The sequence below is a fragment of the Electrophorus electricus genome, chromosome 14 (genome assembly GCF_041902795.1).
Source record: "Electrophorus electricus isolate QZ-2024a chromosome 14, ASM4190279v1, whole genome shotgun sequence".
Taxonomy (NCBI): domain Eukaryota; kingdom Metazoa; phylum Chordata; class Actinopteri; order Gymnotiformes; family Gymnotidae; genus Electrophorus; species Electrophorus electricus.
Genome location: NC_137510.1, coordinates 12,480,845 through 12,503,166, shown reverse-complemented (window position 1 = coordinate 12,503,166; position 22,322 = coordinate 12,480,845). Strand labels below are relative to the sequence as shown.

General features: G+C 40.3%; 1 protein-coding gene across 2 annotated transcripts in view; it reads left to right on the top strand.

The window, feature by feature from the left end:
• Positions 1 to 3,785: 3,785 nt before the first annotated feature.
• The window catches only part of acvr2ba (activin A receptor type 2Ba), a 38,010-nt gene continuing 19,473 nt past the window's right edge, over positions 3,786 to 22,322 (top strand). For both annotated transcript variants that reach the window (XR_014116917.1, XM_035531183.2), the window contains exon 1: positions 3,786 to 4,224. Coding sequence is in view for 1 of the 2 variants with exons in the window: in XM_035531183.2 (XP_035387076.1) it covers positions 4,173 to 4,224 (52 nt within the window). In the remaining variant the exon portion in view is untranslated. The remainder of the gene's footprint in view (positions 4,225 to 22,322) is intronic.

Genomic DNA, 22,322 nt, shown 5'->3' with positions numbered 1-22,322 from the left:
ATCCATATGAGTTGTCATGGAGGCCAAAGACCCTTAGTCAGCCATTAACTTGATAAATCTAGCAAGTGCAAAAAATTAAATAAATAAAAATAAAAAGCAAAAAAAGGAAATATACATTAATATTATTCAAGCAATAATTAAGAAATACTTAATTAAACAAGTAGAGTTGGGATGAAACTGCCTCAAAATGGATACAAGAGTATTGTGTTTCCTTGAACAGTGAGAATGATAAAACAAGACAAGACAAAGGTAAAACTTCTTTCTCCAAATACCACATTTGACAATTGCACAACATGGTCGCATGTTGTGGTGTCCAAGTCTTCAAAACTACATTTAAACATCACTGGAACTTTGATGTGCTCAAGGTTCTAAGGGCAGATGAGGAAAAAGCAGCCCCTTTTGGCATCAAATTAAAAGGGTGGGTTTGGCAGAAAAAGAGTGAAGGTCATGCAGAAAATAATTTAATGCCCACTAAGATGTATGGTGGTGGACCTGTAATGTTTTGGAGCAGATGCAGATTTTTAATCTAAAGGCCCTGAGGATCTTGTTAGGATACCAGCAAATATTAGATCCAAATCTTTAGAGTAAAGCAGAGTGATGGTCAAATCCTTTCAGCAAAACAGTGACCTAGAGTGTACCTTTCTGTGTACCTTTCTGTGACCACCATGTAGTTTGCATATGCCATCCCTTTACCCTTATTATAAGCTTCAGATGAAATTCAGAGGGATACGGAGAAGAGGAGAGAGCAGAGAGCATAAGAGAGCACCAAGGTCTCTGAAGTAATTAACTAAGGAGGAATGGTCTCAGATATGTGTTTTCTTTCTTTATTTTGCATCAGAAGAGGAGACTTGGTACTGTTTTCCTTCTAAGGGAAGGACTTTCTAAATACAAGTACAACAATAATTGCAAGACTGGCAATAATTCTTTATAATGATTTATTATGGTCTTTGGATAATTCTACATCATTAAAAGTTGAGACTTACTCATACTTTCAGTTAAAGATCAAGCCAATAATTCTGAATGCCACTGTATATTTGGACCTCTTTCTGCTGCTTTCTAATGCACATACAGCATTACTGGGCACATGGAAAATGTAGAGATGTAAGCTCCCAATTACTGTCCACTAAAAGCAGTTAATCATGATGCCAAGAGTCCGCTTTGGGACCACTCATATAAAAGATGACACAAAGGGACTACTCATCTAAATGAAAAGTGAAAGACTGCCCTCTAAAGATCAATGGTCTAATCATATTATGTAATAAAGGGAATAATAACAAAACTATTACCTATATAAACTGAGCACAAGTATCATTATAACTTTGATCAATTGGTCTACACTGCTACTTGAGGAGAAAAAATAAAGTTAAAGAACTAACATATAGCTGGGAAATGTAGTTAAAGTACTAGCCTAGTCACTTGTTTGGAAAAAAACAGTTACAACAGTGCAGTTTAAATATAGCATATTGATTATGTTCAAGAGAGCCTGAGAAATTGCTCAGTCAGGTTAATGTTAAGTACTAAAACTCCATACTCCACCATAGTACTTATGGAGTTTTTGTTTATAGCAAAGTTTTGTTGTTCTGACAGAAATCTAAAAGGTAAAATCAAAGCACAGTTACATGTACAGTCCTTTGTCCAAAACTGATGTCCAACTTAACCTTTGTCCAAACCCTAATTCTGATATTAAACCTTTATGTTGTTTTGACCCTAGGGCTTAGAGCAACCCTAAATTCCAATAATTTTCATATTGTAGATGGAGTACAAAAAAGATTTCAGGCAAAAATGAATGCCATCGTAATGTATTCCAGTCTTTTGAGGTTATATTTGTTTGTTTAGTCACAGGGTTCTTTTTAAATGCAAGTGACTGAATCACAAATACCTTGAATGTGCCAGTGCCAAATATGGTATCATGTGTTGACTGGGGAGCATATGTTGCAGTTTTGGGGGAAAATCAGGATTAACTTTCTACCTGGGGTTGCCATAGTAACTGAGGCACCTGTTTTTACATGGCCTTCAAGACATTTTAAGAGTCAAGATTCCATTAACTTGGGTGGCATCCAAGTCATTTCCCACTGCACAAGTTTTATTGCAGTTGAAAAGAGAGAGCCAATTCAGGCTTGTTTCGATCGTGTCTGATACACAAGGGCATATGTGGGGGTGCGGTGTGTTGGTTGTTTTATCCGTAGGACTGCAGAGCCAGTATATTGCTGGCTTTGCCTGATGACAGTGCTGGTCAAGTCAGTAGACATACATAGTGGATATCTGCGCATATACAATCTTATGAGAACATAGGTTGAAAACAAAGCCATCCAAAAAATTCCCATTCAAAAATATTTGTGTAGTGATCTTTCATGTAATAGCACCTAAGACTTTTATGAACATTACTACAATGACCTTTTTCTTCCACCAAGCAAGTACATCATACATACAACCCTGCAGACTGAATGAAACACCAATCTATTCAAGGCAGTGGTGTTGATGAAAGCAGGGTTGAAAGAGCAATAGAATATGCACAGAAGCACACGTGAAATGAGCATGGAAGGCAGTGGCATCATCACAAGACCTGTGGTGCATGGCGTGTAGAAGAGTGCACCATTTCACCCCTCGTTTGCCTCAGCCAGCTCACACACTCTTACCAGTTGCTGTGCAGTTCTCAAGTGACTACCAAACCTCCAGCTCTCAGTTCGGAAGGCCTACAATCAATACCTCCACTTTTCTCCATACAAAAGAAACTGGTAGTGGAACGCAAGCCAAAAACCATATCATTAGGACTGTTAGCTTTGTGTTGAATCATGTTGGATATTTAATGACTCTACCCAGGTTGTCATATTTTTTATTTGGCTAAGTGCTCCTTGGCAGACCTACTTAACAGATTTTTTTGGACCCACAAGCGCTCATTACTCAGTCTTACTAAGGCGTTGTCGCTCTGAAAGCTACTGCCCTCAGTTACTCTAATGTTGCTGCTGTCACAGTGAGAAATAAGCAGGCAGTCTGACGGGGGTCCAGCCTGCCCAGCCCTCCCTAGGACACCACAACCAAGATTCTGCTAATGTGGATTTATTTGGCATAGCTCAGACCCTCTAATAAGAATCCAGCTCCATGTGTTATTAAAGCTGTGACTGCTTATACTTCCATAAACACATGCACTTGGTTTTCTAGAAGGTATAGCACCTACTTGTTTCATTGGGCCTAGGAAGAGGCATGTTACAAACTAACACTACTCATGTAATTAAAACTAATATGCTTTGTATGATGTGCAATATGCAAACCATTATTCTTCTTAGTATAGTGTATTTCCTTTAACCCTCTTTGTGGGCATAATTTTCTAACACAAGGTTAATGAATTAGGCCAAGTTGAATTAATTAGTAAAAGTCACTTTTGCTTAGGTTCCTTTCCTTATAACAACAACAACAACAGTTATAACAACAACAATAATAATGTTATTTGACACTCCTTATTAACTGCGTTGTTTAATTACGTAATTAATGGAAAATACATGCATACCATTAGCCTAATATTATATTTGAGTTTACATTCGTTATCATGAATGATTTTTATTGATTATTGATTTAAACATACTGTTCTAAATCCTTCATCTTGTCCTGTTCATATATCGAACCATGCCCTTTAAAGCTTAAGTAATATCCTTCACTTTATAGGCCAGTGGTTGCAAGAATATTGTTGTACTCCCCCCTACCCTCGCCTCTTTGATTGCATTCCTCTCTTTGTATTTAAACATCCGGGTTTTCCTACTGGCTGTGCTTACTCTCCCCTCAGAAGCCATTTTGGACTCAGTTCAGTTTCTTGCATGTCAATATCGGACCCTGTCCTTAGCCATTCTCGCTTGCACAGGGAAAAGGTTAATACGCAAATAGGGTAGCGCGTGAATCGCTTCTGTTAAACGCAATTTTTTCCCCCCATTCTGTCGAAGACTTCTTGTCGGATTTGGTCGAGCGCCCAATGGATTTCTCAGTGTTTTAAAGTTCTACCAAGCCCGTGCAATTTTGTTGCATTGGGGGTCTGCGCACAAAACTCGGTGCTGTGGACATCGAAGGCCGTTGGTCATTTTGCTCATTGTTTTTTTTTTTTTCGATCATCGTTTTAAATGTTCGTAAAGGAGGGGAGATTAAAAAGGGGAAAATCCGGTGTGTTTCTTTTTAAATAGAGGAATATGTTTGCTTCCTGGCTGACTTTTGCACTTCTTTTAGGAACTTTTTGTGCAGGTAAGATATGTTTATATGTTGTTGTTTTATCTGTTCGGTTAGGTATTCATAGCCACACATTATAACACCTAATGGAATATGGGGCAATTCAAAGACGTGTGATATCCGATGTTTGTTGTCTTACATTTTAGCCTCTCATGTCAATTGATCTCGTCACAGAATGTTGTAATTAGGCAGATACACAGTCAAAGTTATTTTGCCTAATCCCCCCATATTTCCTCTCGTGAGTGGTATGGATTTCTACTACACTGAATGGCTTTCTGAATACGAACTAGATTAAATGCCATTTGAGAAATGTCGCCTGCTATAGGCTATATCCTAACGGATGTCCATGTCACTTCATAAAAATATGTAACTGATCAAGTCTGACACGGACGGAATTAATTGATGATCTCTTGAGTTGCTCAATGTTGTCGCAATATAATGTATGCAGCTAGTACATGGGCAGATATACGGGTCCATTCTCAACGCAGGCTGTTGGGTTAGGCTGCACTTTTTCGGTGAGCCGTGTGTGTGGCGGGGGTGTGTGTGTGTGAATGAATCCCACCACTGATTGTACTTACTATTACCGCTCATGTGGCCCAGTTCTGAGTACTAACACAAAGGGGAAGGTGGGATGGGTGGTTTGCTGGAAAGCGGCGAGTGCTGCTACGATTGTCTTAGTTTGTTGTTGCAGCATATCGTGTTGATCGTCGCATAACTAACGCGTGATTGGAGTGATTTTTTAGGAGCGTGTGACTTGTGTGTGCAGAGCAATTTGTGATATTTGTTTAGAGAGCCTACATGCTTAGGAAGAGCATTCTCCGTGTGCTCTGCCTTTCATGAATTCACTCGCCTGACATCGATTTGTCTCCTTTATGTCCATGTGAATTTAATGAACATGCGTTCTGCAAGTATGCTTTCCTGCCCGTTTACCTCAAATAGAAGTCCGTGAGACCGTTTTACTGCAGTAACGTGGATTTGCCTTTTACTCGGCACTGCTTTGTTGGGCAGTTTCTTCCTTGTTTTGGTCACTTTGGGGGGAGGGGTAGGCTATACAAGAAGTGGGAACGCGTATGTATTTTTAAAATTCTTATCATATAAAAGCTTTCATATCTCTGTTTACGAAAAACCCCTTTTAAATATTATACAGTATTTGTCTTAACAAGCCAAAAATGGAGCATTCCGTTGTTGTGTATACAGAATGCAGGAGAAGGGGCCATGGGTAGTAAGATCGAGCTTAGTCTATATGTGTGCAGTGTTGCCAGAGAGGGAATGTAAGGACAGCCAAAGCCAGTTTTGACCTCAAAATAAGCTTGTGTATAGATTTGGTGTAGCCTTTTTTGTGGTCCTTTATGCCTTAACATGCATCTTGAATGGTGGCTATCTCTTGGAAGTATTCCAAATAATTAATGTCTTTAATTTTTGTACATATAGTATCCTTTGCTTTGCGGAGTCAAGCTACATGAGAGTACATAAATATACTTAATTATACTTTGGTTTGAAAACTAGTGTGTTTTTTTGATGCATTTGCAGTCCCAGCAGAATTATCCCAATAGGGACAAAACATTCTTAATAAAATAACTGCAACATATTTAGTTTTATCAGACTGCTAAACATCTTTAAGACCAGATGGAGTACATACTGAAGAATTATCAAAGATTAAAAGATTAAAGTGAAGTCCATTTAATAAGAGTACCAATTAAAAATGTTTAGTATTCTTGGACAGAAATTTTAAGGAGCGCACTCTTGAAACTGAAGAGGTATGATCTGTGACTTATTGGTGTGAGCTTAGGAGCTTTCCAAATGCAACAGAAAGTCATTCTCAGTAGTTTGAAAGCAAAAAACTAGAACCACAGACAGCTATATATAATGATACAACACCGTTGCTGGTGCCCTGTAGATGCAGAGTCTTCAAAGCAGCCAATCTGTGAAATGCGATAACCGAACAATCTGCAGGCTCATAGAAATAACCATTAACTGGACAATTTGCAGTGAAGAACCATAACTTATTAGGTTGAACAATTCTTGCAATTTAGAAAGGTACAGTATATTTGTACCAGTTTTTACTGAAACAGGTAATGCGTCCTCAAGATTATGTGGTGTGTTATGAGCATATTAAAACATTGTCCCCTTGCCAGCTGTTGTTAAATATTCATTCGTGGCCTTAAGATCATTGCCTTTCCTGCTTCATATTTGCAGACGCGAATAAAATGTTTTAGGCAGTGCTCATTCTTCAGCAGATACTTTAATTAATTGACCATTGTTGAGTTCCAGGGCCATGTGACCCCCACCCCCAGAAAAGAAACATTGCGAATTGTGTGCTGACTCTCAATGCCTGTGAGGGCAGTTTATGTAATAACGCAGGTCTGCAGGAGCACAGCACTGGGACGCTGATGGCACACCCCACCACTGTGTCCTCTCTCATTTGCTGATCATTGATGGCGGAATTGTAAATGGTTTTGCAATGCTGTGAGGGGGCCCATAAAACTTGTTGTTTTGGCTTCTGCCTGCATTGTGTAATGGCCTTTTCTGAGTGCATTCCAAGGCTGGCTGGCTAGTGGGGGTGGGGGAGGGTGAGTGAGGGCTGGGTTCAGGCATAGAGGCTCTATGCCTTTTAAACAAGTTCTTCAGTGGAAACAAAAGAGGCCCGTTCCTGATGGCTTCTGCTTCTGCCTTTGCTGCTGTTTAGCTCTGTCAGCCTGTTGGGTTGCATGAACCTGGGGCTCATCTTAGCCATAAACTGCCTATGATGGCAGAGCATCAGGTGGAGCAGGGACTGCTGCTGCCATCTCGCACGCGTGTGTGTGTGTGTGTGTGTGTGTGTGAGTGAAGGAGAGATGGCGAGGGAATGAGGAGTGGAGAGAAATTAACATGGGTGACCTAGCATACTCACACATCCATGATTGTGTGCATATATCACAGTGTGAGTGTAGGCATGTCAGGAATTAGTGTTGTGTGTGTTTTTTTTTTTTTAAGTGCCAAATTATCAAGTGAGTGTCAGAGATGAGAACATGGTATTTGTGATGTCATGGATGCTTAGCTCAGCTAAGAAAGCAATTGAATCACTGACCGTAAGATATGCCTGTATGTTTGTGTAAGCCATATTTTTTCAAAGGGTTGTCCACATGGTCAGGTGGTGGTGGGGGAGGGGTGCCAACGAGAGGATGCAGTTGCTCTCTAAGCTAAAACAGCCGCCATTTAGCCTAGTTAAACTGCAAAGCAATGGAAGAGCTCATCACTGCACAGGGTCACTTTGCTGGCTAATTTACAACATATTTGTTTGCGTTTTCTGTCATGGAGAGATTCTGTGGTACATGGTTAGATGGTGGGGGAGGGGATGAAGAGGGAGAGAGAGAGGGAGGGAGGGAGAGGAGGAGGTTACAGAAGGAGATGGGGGATGGGTAGCATCAAAAATTTAAAGAGACAGTGTGTATATATTTTTTATGCCACTGTGCATCAAGGATGTTGAGCTGGAACATATATGGCATTGTCACTTCAGAGTGATGGCTCCAGAGTTGGGTAAGCTTTTCATCCTAGCACAGAGGAGGAAAGGTCCATGCCTTCACAACCAGTTTTGATAGGAAGCAAGATATCTTCTATCAAAATAGAGATAATATGAGCTAGGTTCACATTTTATGGCAAGAAGAGTTATGGTCTCTTTGCATGGGGGTCTAATCTGGTTTACTTTGTCATCAGATTTGTAGACTTTGTTCTGTGAAAAGCACTAAGGTGTATATTTACTGCATCTGCATTCCCATTTCAGTACCAGTTATTGATGGAAAGTGTTTGAGAGAAAATCTTTCATCTCATCTGCACATGTGCAGAACATAACATGAGCTCAATCAAAGAAAAATGTTCAAAAGATATGTGATCTGCTCAGTCTTGGGATGGGGTTGAAACCACTTCAACTGGATCTTTACCTCCCTAATTATTATTATTATTATTATTATTATTATTATTATTATTATTATTATTATTATTATCATTTTTTTTGGTAGGGATGCAAAGATGCCAAAATACAAGCTAACAAACATTTTGGCATCAGAATTTAGCCAATACAGAAATTGATATAATGTTTGCACTGATTTGGGGCCTACTCATACATTATGTTACATGTGGTGGAGATACAGGAAAAATGACCTGGGCATAATGACTTGTGGGAAATGTGAACAACTGCATACTATTTCAGTGAACTGCATTTGCAGTTTTTGTCAGTCACAATATCTTTATTCTGGCAAATAAAATGCCCTATTAGCAAACAAACTGGAAACACAGCAGCTTTTAGATAGATTAACAGATTAATCAGTTGATTCGTTTGCTTCTGGCAAACTAATATCTCTTAATAAGGTTAACCCAGAGAGTTATGTTTAATTAGTTTCCATGGCTCTTATTTGTTTTAGGATAGACCTTAAAACAAACTAGATACTGAAAGAAAAGAGGCAGATCGAAGTTCTTGACTGAGGTCCATCAGTGTTTTGTGCATGTAGATCTGTGGCAGGCTTTGTTCTTATTGTAATAATCTTGGTGTCATCTTTTTACATGTAGAAGGTTTATACATCTTAGGAATTCCGTCAGTAATTCAGCCTCAATAAGCACTGTGTGAAAATTCATCAATTAGCTTGGCCGCTAAATTCTTTCTAAGAATAATTTCACGTGGTGTTGTAAAGATCTTTTGGTACATATATCTCCTGTTGTGCAAATGCTTTTTCATTGCTTATTTTGACAGAATGTCAGCATGAAAAAAGCAAATAGTTTCTGGGAAGTGTTAGCATTATCAGAACTGAGTCATGAGGTTCATTCATGGCTTATATAGCTTTATAAGTGGTGACATTACATATGAAACATGAACAGAACAAATTTGCGCTCAAAATCCACATACAAAAGATATTTATATCCTCTGAGACTCTGAACAGAATCTATGAAAGGGTGCTACTTCCTTCCCTAAATAAGCCTAACCTACTGAAGTTGCAATGCAGATTTGTTAAAGTAGATTCAATCATAATCTATACAATTAGGAGTTTCCTTTTGGGAGCACAAGGAGGCAGTAATGTGAGGAATAGGCTTGCCCATGAATCCATTCAGATGCCAGAAACCAGCTATAGTTATGGAGTTTCAAACTGGTTACCATTTGGAGTGGATTTTTGCTAAAAAGTCATTTTTATATTTTCAGTTTCATGCTATGTAAGGTCTTAGATATTCAACATGGAATGTTAGGAAAAGGGAATAAAATGCAGTGCTTCACGTAGAAAGAGAAGGGAACAATGTTAAGATGTTTCCCCATTAGTCTATAATTTACTCCATGGCTTCCCTCCTAATTTGTTGCAGATGCCTCAAAATCCACATTCCAAATATGAGCTAATTTGATAAGTGGGCATGAATGTTTGCATTCCGTCAAAATGTCTGTGGTTTGCCCAGCATGTCAGACTTTAGATTCGGTTTTGTTCAAGTTAGTAAAATGGCACTTAAATAAACTCCCATATGTAGAGAATATAATAGGGAAATTGCATAAACCATGAAAAAGGTTTTATCTGTATGAGTGTAAAATGCCTGGTGAAGTCACACAGCATTTAAGTTGGGAAATGATCCAAATTATAGTCAGGGAAGAAAGCTCTTATTGATGATCCTGTGTGGCTGGCTGGTTGCATCTGATTGCTTGCATCATAGTTTCACTAATGATCTATTAATGGCTTTTTTAAATAGAGTGGATTGTGGCCAAGAAAAGTCGTATGGGTTTTCTCCATTTTTGTAACAAACTTGTTATCTGAAGAGCTGAGGTAAGGGACCAAAGTGAAAATAAATTTTGGGATAAGGACTAATGGTTTCAGCAACATTTGAAGATTTAAAGCTATGTAGAGAACCTAATTGGTCTCCTTTCCACTCTGTTTGGCAGGGTTTTCACTAGGGCTGCACAATAGCTTGCGTGAAAGGTTATCGCTAAATCGGCCATTACAGGACTGATATGGCAGAAGGCTGCAATATGTAAATGATCCTTATAATAAACCCAAAAAAATATTTATTGTGTGCTCTGAGTATCCTGACCAAGTGCAGCTGTTTCAGCTAAGTGTTCTGTGAGTGTTTTAATGAGTCACTGTGTTCTAACAAACATACAAATTAATACAGGCCAGTCTTTCACTATGTCACCAAGTTCACCACTGTACTACTGTTTATACTTGTGTAGTAGAGACATCTAAGACACAAACGACCTCATGTCTCACACTTTCCTGTTCTGCTGGAACATTGGAGAGAGAACTATGTAATGTTTCCTTTTGTGTTGGAGTTTGTAACATTCCAAAATATTACGACAAAAAAAGAGACACTGTTATGAGTCTGAGTGATGATGATTTCCTAAGCATGAGAGAATCTGCAGCTGTATCTTGCCTAGGCAGCAGGTGTGAATGCAGATGTCTTTACATGCATGGAGGATTGGCCATGTCATGCTTATGTTGTCTGAGATGCTGATTTCTGGGTACTGCAGTTCAATCACACAGTTCCTTATAGGCATTCCATGTTCTGTGTTTTCCTTTGTCACATGCTTCAGGCCTGCTTTGTGTTTACAAATGAAGCCCTTTGCACACCAAGCCTTGGATGACTTCCCAGGGTTCCATGCTTTTGTGTTCCCCAACTCCATTATTTCCCTAAATTAGACAGCAGCGTTTTGAAGTGGCGAGTGCAAGAAATCGCAAGAAATGGCGAGTGCTGTGGTGGCTCAGTGGTGTGCTGATGAGAAGGCTCACTGCATGCACCCGTGTGATTTGTTTGCCTTCGCCCATAATTCTTATCTGCGTCTGAGCTGCATGGTTGGAATGGGGGACATAAACAAAGATCTTCTGCAGGCCTTATCTTGCTCGGGCCCAGGGCGCATGCCATGGGTGGCTCGCTGTGTCTGCGTGCCCAGGGACTGGATTAGCCGAGAGGCCGTGCAACTTCATAAAAGTTTTGCGTACAAGAGGTTACCAGTAGGCTTTCTGGATAGGTGCCAGTTGTTTTTCCTTGCATTGTTTTGTGAAGAATCATGTCGAGCCTTATGTGAGTTGATGACCATTTTAATGATTTGTCAAATTAAGTGCTTTTCTCGGGTTATTGATGGAATTGTCTGCGTGTAGCCAAGGCCAGGCCAAGCGAGCATTCTGGGTGTTGGTGTGAATCTCTCCATTTCACACTGACACTGAGCTGATTGCTTAATGGAGCAGTCTCTCTGTGCTCTGTTGTGCTGGACCTTGCATGTCACAGAAGTTTCTTTCTTGCCTGGAATGAACAGCAAAGGAAAGGGGTTGGGCTTTGCCATTGATGCCTCATGTGTGTGTGTGTGTATGTGTGTGTGTGTGTGTGTGTCCCCTGTGGAAGCCATTTGTCTACAAGGCTGGGGCCCTGTCTGGTGGAGTAGGACTGGCCCCTGTGGAGGCCCCCCTGTGCCTTTGTGTCACTATGTCTGTGCTGAGCTATGTCAGGCAGCAGAGGGCTGAATGTCTGAGCCCTGCCCCATGTTGAGGACTTTGGTGAGGGTGGGGTAGAGGCAAAGGGCTCTTGTACACTTACTCACCGATGTCCTTCTGATCCACAGGGGTTTCTTTCTTTAAACAGAGAAAGAATTGAGTAGGCAGGGAAAATGATTTTAACTTAAACATAAGGAATATTTGTTCAACTTTTTTGACTTTTTTATTTATACTTACTGCACTTCTTGATTACAAACACTCTTAAGATCTGTTTTTCTTTTTAATATAAAATGTACAGTTTCATTCTGTAAACCATGTGCAATCACTTGTATTGTCACTGTGTACCTACCACTAAGCAGCCCCATCATTCAGGAATTTATTGATACGCACCACTGTGGCTGTGTAGACAGGCTTTCATACTGCCACTTCAGACACGCAATGTGCTTATTTTCCTGCTTCAACCCTGTACCCCCAGTTGACTAAAGGGCTTTGTCTATTACAATTAAATTTTGTTAAAGGGACAATGTAGCAATTGATTTTCCAACTAAAACACCTGGAAAATAAAGCAAAATAATTTTTTCTGCATCTATTATATATGAAAAATGTTTTCTGAGCTGAAGGAATGAAGCCTGGTGAAAACCTGCAGTGACATACATGGGCACAAAAATCTATTGCCAGCTACAGGAGCCCCAGGTGGTTCAGTCACTCTGTACCTGAACTGTGTGGCTTTGAAATTTCTAATCCGTTTGAATGCCAGAGAGAGGTCGATAAGCCTACCTCAAGGAGCAGTCTTCAGCTAGTGCTCCTGGCCATGGCTCCCTTACACAGGAGGGCTTTTCGGACAGGTTGTGAGCAAACTTAGCTAATGCTTGGATGCCTCATTATTCTGCAATATCCCCCTTATGCCTCAACTCTGAGAGGGATTGTGGGTGGTGGGGTGGGTTTGAGATGGAGATGTGGCATATGCTTGTCTCGTTCCCATCCCTTGCGGCTCCAGATGGAGATGTGCAGTGCGGAGGCGTGACTTCCAGACTCTTTTGGTGACCTCTCCCTCTTGTTCACATAGTGCAGCTGTTGTAGGCTATCAGCAAGCCATCATCTGTCCACACTGTGTCATATTTACGCAAAACAATTGCTTTATGGAACAGCATGACTATATCGATGTAACCACACACCATTGAATAACTCGCCATTGATTTACATAACACAAATGAAAAGACTATTAAATATTTTAAAAAGTGTTTATTGTTTTTAATATTCCCTTTACCTGTAGTCAGATATTTATATATTTATAATATAGTCAAACTATCTGAATTCCCCCAGTTTCATTTTGTAAGCACAGTCTTATGCTAGGTTAGACTGCTGGGTGTATGTGTGTATGTGTGTATGTGTGTATGTGTGTATGTGTGTGTGTGTGTGTGTGTGTGTGTGTGTGTGTGTGTGTGTGTGTGTGTGTTTTGTTTTGTTTTTTAAATTATTTATTTATTTCTATTATTATTATTATTATTATTTTAAGACTCTAAGGTTGGCTAATTATTCAGCTCATTCAGTGGACTTTGGTATCATCGTCCAGCTGATATTGTGTGCAGGGAGGCTGAAGGACACATGGAGGTAGTAAGACCTTCTTCACTAATGTGGCTATGTGCAGTGACAGCAAGAGAATACCACAGAGAGGTCCCCTTTGTCATGGTAAACCAGGGCTTGACCTCCCACTATGAAGACACTCCAACAATGGCTGCCTACAGATTCTCAGGAAATGGGAGAGGAACTCTTACATGGCCTGAAATGTGCTGGAAATGTCTTGCAACTTTCCCCCACAAGAGGGTTTCAGCTTGAGCCATGTCGTCTCTCCCCCACCATGGGTGTGCCTTATGGCCTGAACTTCCTTCCAGGACCTGCTCGGTCCTGTTATTCAGCATGAAGTTGTGTGGGAGATCGCTCAAAACGTTCAGATTTTAAAAAGTGTGTCTTTAATAGAAACTGTTTATTCTCTTTGGTGCAGCATGAAACTGAAATGGTGTTGTTTCTGATACAGGGTTGAGAGAGGATGTCAGCTCCACGGACCTACAATGGTACTGTTCACTCTGTGGAGGCTCGTTTGCTTCTAAATATGTGCACCATGGGTTCACACTTCATTGAAAGTCAACCAAAGTATATTGACTGCAGTTCACTTAATTGTATGGTTTGTATAATGATGTTTCTGATGACAATGACTTTTGAAGTGGTCAGTGTCTAATTTCATGTCTAAAGGTAGTTTTCAGTGTGGGGGGGGTGGCTGTGGTTCAAAAGGGTGAGGAGCAAGGTTAACGGGCCAACAGGTTACATACTCTGGCCTAAGACAGTATCTGTTGAAAGTGAATGCTGACTCTTCCTGCTTCTGTTAAAATGTATTGGCAAATTGCATGTTGGATGGTGCTTCATTGCCTTGGAACATGACAGTTTTGAAATATGGAATCTATGTACTGCTATTCCAAGCTGTCAGTTAATGGTGATAATTTGTGCTTTCACACCTATTACTTTAGAGTCAGGGTGGTTTTCAGGCCATATCGCAGGGCCATCACAGGTTATTTGTTGCTCTGGGTTGTTTTGGCACTTGTGTTTTACTTGATCGTCAGTGTTCGGTATGCAGCTTTGATCACAGGAATGCCTAATTTAAGATCGCTTTTAGGGCAGCGCTTGACAAGATCTTTCATTCTTCTCATTTTGCTGAGGTTCATTTGGGTACAGGCATGATAAGATGCATACCAGAGTACATGTTTTCAACATGTGTCAGGGTAAGTCATGACCTACTTAAGAACTGTTCTCACACAGTGGAGAAATCCCAGTGTCTGTGTCTAGGTATATGGCCTTTTTAAGATCCAGACCATGTTCACTTTTTAATGCGAAGGAGGTATTTTTCCCCCTGGCAGACTCCAGCTGGCCTTATTATTTCCACCTCCTGAAGACTGGCTGACCTCACACTGCCTCTTTTCTGCAGATGACACCCACAGAATCACCAATTCTCAACCATTACCATTACCCCATCTCCTATCTATCTCTCTTTCTCTTTCTCTCCCTTCTGTATTTATCCAGCATCATTGGGTTATTATTATTATTATTATTATTATTATTATTATTATTCTTAGCTCTGTGGTTATGCGGTTGAGTTGTGGTTGGTATCTTGCCAGTAGCTATAAATAGATTTGTGTCAGAGTTAGCATCTGAATGAGGGGGAGCGACAGAAAAGGAAAAACCCTTTTTGGTATCCAGCTGGCAAGCTGCCAACCACTGCCTGAGTGGAGCTGAGCAGCAGAGTGGTTTTGGAGGTGATTGAGTAAAGAGGAGTGAAGAGCTTGCTTTTTTGGGGGGTGTGTGTGCACGTGTGCGTGCGTGTGTGTGTGCGCGTGCGTGTGTGTGCACGCACGGTCTCTTTAAATAAAAGGCCTTGTGAATGAGAAGAGTATCCTTGTGTTGTTGTCAGTGCCTCTCTAGCCTAGCTGAGTAGGGCGACACCATTATTGTCATCATGTATTTCATTCAGTATCAATCGTGAGTAAGCAGCTGTTCATTATGATCTCACAGTTGCCACTGGAAATAGGAACTTTGGGTTTCCCAAATGAGCAATCAGTGTCTTAGTATTTGGATTTTTATTGGACATGCAATATTAGATGTCCTGGCGGAATAATATAGTTGAAATGGATTAACTTGTATCGACTTTTAGGCTGTACAGAATATATAGCCAACTCGCTAAAATAAACTTCCCATGCTTTGGATGAAGGACAGCAGACCAGTGTTGGTTGGGGCTCCTTTGTGCTCATGCATATCGTCATTGAATTCAATTTTTAAGAATACGCATACACATATATAGCACAGCGAAACATATGGTGCATTAGCCAGATGTAGCCTCTGTGTGTCTGGGATGGTGTATTATCATGCAAACTGCCCGTATCCACATCATTACTAGCTTTTGTGGTCAGCAGATGTAGGGTCAGACACACATCCATAGAAATGCAAATGGTGGTGTGTAATCATATAGATTTTGTAATGTGTGCTCTGTGTTGGGAACACAAGTAGGCCTGTGCTTTTGAGGGAATAAGCACTTATCTGGGTTTTGAAGTTGTGGTGGGATTTGCTTTTAAGCTCATTTACTGCCTCTTTAGAAGATTCAGATCAATTAATGGCCAAAGGCTACGGAGTGTGTTGGGAGAAATTCCCTTTGCTTGCTGTGAAAAATGCTTGAGAACCTTGCCTACTAGCTGAACTCCAGTGACCTTCATTCAGTTGGTAGAACAGTGGTGGTGTGGAGTGTGAGCACAGAATGGTCTTTTTCTGAACCACTGTATTGAATAGTGCACCCTGGCATTAACAATTTACAAAACGGTGTAGTCTTGTGTTTATGCAGAAACAGGAAGTTGTGATGAAAAATGTGATGGCTATGTTTGATATGGGAACATACCAGCCAGGTCTGGTGCATATTTGTGTTTACACTAGTTAGAGTTCACACATACTGGACCGAATTTTGAAAGGGAGAGTAATGGAGTTACAAGGGTAGTTTCTGTCCGTCAGATCTACAGAATCCCAGCTTGATGGATTTATGCAAAGAATACACCAAAAGACTTTGAAAATACTATGAAAAGACTTTTAAAAGACTAAAGTCTGAGAACCTTGAATCTAAAGACAGTGTGTCATTAGTCACAGAATTTTGTCACAGACTATGATTTTGCTAAGACAGGGAATCACTATTTGCAAGACTGCAACTAGATTCCTTCTGAGATTTTCCCCATCATGCTCCTGTTGGAAATGTACAAGAAGCCAACCAGTTAAACATTGAAGGAGAAACAGAAGCATCTTTTGACAGCCCAAACAACCAAAAAGAAAAAGACAGAAATCTTCTACTTCTGAGGCCTCCCTGGAGTCTTATCCATGTTGCATCTACCCTCCAGAGATGTTCCTATACCTTCTTTGCTGCTTACTGTTTGGTGTTCAAGAGAACTCACCTATTGACAATTTCACATCACTATTTGCACAAGCTAAGACTAAAAGCTCATGATAATATTAACACGGATGATTTTATTGGAACATCTAGATGAGAAAAAACAGACTTAAGACATCCGTCCTGACTACCTTACACCAAAAAAATAAGATGTCAGGAGCGTGTCACAATTCTGTTAAAATTCTCATGATTTTATTCAAATAACAGGTTCCAGCTCTATACTTCCATCATATGAACCTTTCTTCCAAGCAGATGTGTTTTATGTCTACCGTTCTCATTTAAACTCTTTAGACAAGTTTTGTGTGGTAACACGTTACACCCATATTGCCAAATATCTGTGGCTAAAATGTGCTAAAACGATCTGTCCTGTTTATTTTAATAGTTAATGTGGTCTAGATATGCTCTATATTGGCCTGTCTGATTAGTATGTAATCATTATGTTTACGAGACCATTTCAAGACACATTTCACATCTCACAGTTCACCAGTCTCACACACCAGTTCTAGACCACCTAAATCTCAATGAATAAGGATAATCGATCGCTTGAGAGAACTTTAAGGTTTGTTTTTCTTCTGACAGCTGTTGTAATGGGTCATTTAGAGTAACATGAATAATGTATCCACTACTTAATGTTTTATGTAAGCTACAGTGAACATGACATCCGTATAGAGATTGCTTTTAGACTAAACAGACAATGTTGAAAATAAAATATGTAAAGCTAGGCCATGTACTCATGCAGCAAATCCCAGCTACTGAAAGTGGTTGGTATAGTGTAGTGTGTATCATTGCTCGTTCTCCTATGGGGGACTGGGGTTCAGTCCTCTGCCTGAGCAAGTGTACCATGCTATGTCATTATAAGTCCTTGGGCAAGACTACCAGCATTACATTTACCTACCTCTATAATATGATTAAATTTTACATTGGATAAGAGTGTCTGCCAAATGCACAAATGTAAAAATGCTCAAAGCATGAGACATATGTCCATGGCAGCATGTGCTGAGTCTGGGTCATTGCCTGTACAGGCCTTATGTTAAGTCTGGGAATTCCCTGGCCTTGAACTCTAGTGCTATTATTTCTAGGTGTCATTGCAGAACACAGGAGGATGTGCCTTGCAGAGTTTCGAGTAAATCTGTTATGAGGCTGTCAGTGTAGGTGTTTTTGTTTTCTTGGCTGTCAGCCTCTTCCTGTCACCTTCTTCATTAGTAAATATTATCACTTGCCCTAACATTCCACTCGTACACAGTGTTAATACTGGTCATGTTTCATGTCAAGTGCATGTTTAATAATCCTGACTTTGTGTATGGCGAGCTTTTGGCTGTGTGAAGGACAAACACAGCACGTTGTGTTTCTGAGCATATTTACTGTTTTTCTCATGGCATGACCATGAGTATACAAGAACCTATAAAGATGATCACTGCTGTAGTCGCTGATAGATTTATAAAGGAGCCTGCAAGAAGGCAATGGAGATAAATTTAGAGCAGATGATGTATTCACAGATGTCCCCATTCATCCATCGAGCTGTTGGAGGAATGTGATTACACCCTGCTCTGTGGAGTGACGTAGTGTGGCAGACTTGATCTATGTTGCTTGCTTTCCTCTTGGACCATGCTGGAAGCATGTCGGCATGTGTTTGTAGATTGTGATATCCAGATGATGCTTTGCTGTGGTGTTGCAATCACTGACATTGGACATGTGAAAAATCCCATTAATTCATATTATGACTTTGTTTTAATTTGATAATACTTTATTTCTGTTTTATTGCATTTTTGCTCCTTGCAAGGAAAAGTATAGCATACTTTTTTGGAGCATGATCAATGCTTATTTTAGAGCACTACTAATTAATGTTGGCATGTAATGTTGGCATATTGAGGGCAGATCTTCTATAATTTGCTGTGGTGTACAAATACATTTTGATGCTAAGATGTTTTTTGGGGAGGATGGGACATAATAGGCAACATTTTGCAAGGGTTGAACAAGTCAGAAGATAACTCTTAGGCCTTACCCTTGCCCTCAACACCTGTGTGTGTTTTAACATGTTTGTGTCATAACAAAGTGCCTCATGGCCTTTGCCATCATATAATAGACTGTGGACAAGAAGTGAGAACCAGACCCTTTTAAATAAGCAAAAGATTCCCTTACCTTTAGATATTTCTGGATTAGGAGGATTTAAGGGCCCTATAATAAGACCTTGTTGTTGTCCAGAGTTCTCGTTCTGGCTAGGGTTGCCAAGTAAAGCTTGTATACTAAATTTTTTGGACATTTTTTTGGTTCTAAGTGGTGGTAAACGACAATGTGGAACTAGTGGTTTGACTTTCTCTAAGGGCTTCATCCTTATAAGATACTTGAAAGTGAGGGATTTTTATCTGTGAAAAGGTCACATTTGAGAATTTCCCTAGTCTGCATTGCTACTTTTGGACTGTCATTTTTGTCAGCTGCTCTCTCTCCTTTTGTCATATACATCTAGATTGCATTACAGGAAGGAGTTTAGCCATCAGTATCTCATCACAGTACTTTAGCAAGATCTTGTAACAATATTTGCCACAATGTACATCAAACTGATTGGTATAGACAAACAAAATCTTACAGGGTGACAGGCTCTTTCAGTGGTGTCCAGGTGAACAATGTTTTTAAGCCCCAAAATTAAGCTTGTTACATTTTATGATGTTTCTTTACAATTTCTCATGTTGCCTCATTTGGGTTGGAAAAACATTCTGGTACCTTTAGTCCTTTATTGTCAGATCCCATGGCTAGGGAAATGTAGGCTGGTCTGTATTTTTTGAAGACAGATTAGATACAGTCCCATAATGTCAGTAGAGCTATGAAGGAATTTCAGTGGAGAAGAATATAAGAGTAATTCCTTTTCTTAATTGTCTGTATGCCAGTCGTGCAGCACGGATCCTGGGGTTAAAATATTTCTACAGTGTCATTATAACAGAAGTTGGTCACTGGAGCAGAATGAATGGTAGAATCCCTGTTCCAAGGCATTCCTTTGTATTCTGTCCTCTATGAATGCATTAATGGACTTCAGGCTAACAATGGCAGTCTTTTTCTCCATCACTGTCAATGCAAGACAGTGCACACAACTCTCCCTTTCTCTCTCTCTCTCTCTCGTTTTCTTTCATTTTCTCTTTGTCTCTCTATCTCCCTCCATCTGGCTGTTGGGTTTATATTTATGTTGCCTTTCTCTATGGTCCTTCTAAAGATGTTTAGAGCCAGATGTTGATAATTAACTTCTCATGTGCTTCTGGAGATTAGACAGCTGTGGTGAATAAATTTATAGGTTTGCATTAAGGACTAAGGACATGCCCTGTGCTTAATGGGCCTGAGGCTCTGGAAATTCACATCTTCCTACTAGTTCTTTTAACTTCTCCCTCTCTTGCTTATACCTTATGTAGAGTCACGTTATAACTGTGAGACTTTACCCAGAGTTGAATATTATTTAATAATATTGCATTCTTATTTACAGCCCTTTCACGGTGTTTGCAATCAGTCTTGATACATTTAAGTACATTGCATCGTGCCAGAGGAGACACCTCCCATCAGCATAGTGGCCATGGAGCGAGAGTCGTAGCAGAGGTTTCTGCACATAAATGATGGAAAGCCTCTTCAAGATCTCAACATGTCACAGTGAGCGATAGTGAAAAATATGGCATCAAAGCACACAAGCACTGAGATCACCCACGCTGGTAGCAATTCATTATCCATGTTCAGCGGTAATAAGGTTCCAGAGCTATTTATCACAGAAGAGTCGACCAGGCAAATATGCGCCTCTGTTGCTGGTTAACTCCCCAGAAGTCCCTGTCATTGTGTGACCCTCTGGATAGTTGCCTCAGGCAGCCCAGCAGAAGCCACCTTTTCCCTCCATCACCAGGTGCGTCACAGGGACTACCACTCTACCCCCCCCCCCCCTGCATGCTGTCGGAGAGGGAGAATAAAGCAGAGCTGGATATGCTCCCTGCTGGGGTCATGCAGGTAAGCTTTGTGCCAAGAACAAGCAGACCCTCCACTGCTCTGATAGGGCCCCCATGCAAGCAGAGGCAGCAGACCTGGAAGCAGCTCAGCCCAGGGCCTAAGGCAGGACAGGGATGGGGTGGTGCACAGCTACCCAGGGCGTTCCTTCCTCCACGCTGGAGCTTATTTATACAATCCGAGCGGTCCTCCGAGTTTCGCCATTTCTGAAAGGCATGACGTTGAAGTAGGCTGAGTTTTTGGAGTTAAAAATTTGGAGGCAGAAAAAACTTTATCAAATTAATGGTACTTGTGTTTCTAATGTAAAGGTCAGAGGTTGTTCTTCCAATAGGCAGGCCTTAAAAAGGTTCTGTGCATTTTTTTTTTTTTTGCAGAGAATGCACAGTATAAAATGTGATTCATAATTCTTGTTTTTGTAGCCCACATGGATGTGTAGGTTCCTGTTTATGTGACAGAACATGCTTTTATGCTTGGCTTGTGGTGAACTACTGTTGGTGACATAGGCCACCCTTGTGGGCGAGGTGCTGTTGGTGATGTACTGTTGGTGATGCAGAATTGCTGTAGACGTGCTGTTGGTATTGTACTGTTGGTGATATACTGTGCCATGGTTTTCTGTGTTGACAGTACCCAGTGGGGATTTTGATTGCTCCAAAATGGGGAGGAGGGTGGTGTCTTTCATACATAGCCTGACAGTTATAATGATTGAATACAGAGATTAGTGAACACTGCAGTTTATATCATCATGGATGCCTCACATGAAGCATTGAGATGCATTTTAGCTTCAGTTCCTTTCTGGGCTGTAACAAGATCAGAAAGTCTATTTAAAAAAATATTATCAGTGGTTGTTTTTTTCCCCCTGCCCTCTGTTTGCATCTCGTTCAGAATAAAATGAAGAAACAAGCCTCCTGTTTTCATCATAACCTCAAGTTGACCAGTAGCTTTTAATGAGACACTACGACATGAAAAGACTGCAAGTAGTCGATTTATGAAGACTCTGTGTGAGCTGAACTGTTTCTAAACAAGCAGAAATGACTTTTCATTCCAGACTCCTATCAATAGTTTGCCTGCAGCCATTCCACTGCTCGGGCAGACAAACGGGTACTAGCAGGCCTTTGTCTTCCCGTCAGTGAGGTGTCTCCTTTGGTTGAAAAAAAGATTATAAAAAAAGGTGCAAAGTTTAAAAAGCATTTGATGTGCTACACATCTGTGTGGGCTTCAAAAGCAGGAGTGATGAATCATAGTTTCTTGCATGGACAGATCCCTTTTAAGGATGATGTATATGAAGGGTAACCGCTGATCTTCTGTGTGAAACTACTACACATTAAAAACCAATCATAATGTAGTGCTTTAACATGTGTGGAAGCACATACATCTTCCATATACCTTGCTTCCTCACAATCTCACACTCTTGCACAATGATGAGTAGCATTACACAGAAATGTTCATTAATTATAAGATATTTTACAGCAAAAACTGGGTGGTCATTTTAAAAATTAATTATATGTATTAAAGCCACCATGCTGGTATCTGCAGAGTGAGTTACACTGTGATTAGGCATATAAAATCGAATCCCAAAAAACTGTCCTTCTCAGTTCTGGATCTTCAAAGATCTTGGCTTGAAATATTCTTTTTTTTAATTAACCTTCAGTGTTTCAGGGGAGTGTAGATTGCTAGAGAAACACACTTGGCATAAATGCAGAACATAACTGGCAGTTTCCATAACTACCATGAGTTCTATTTTC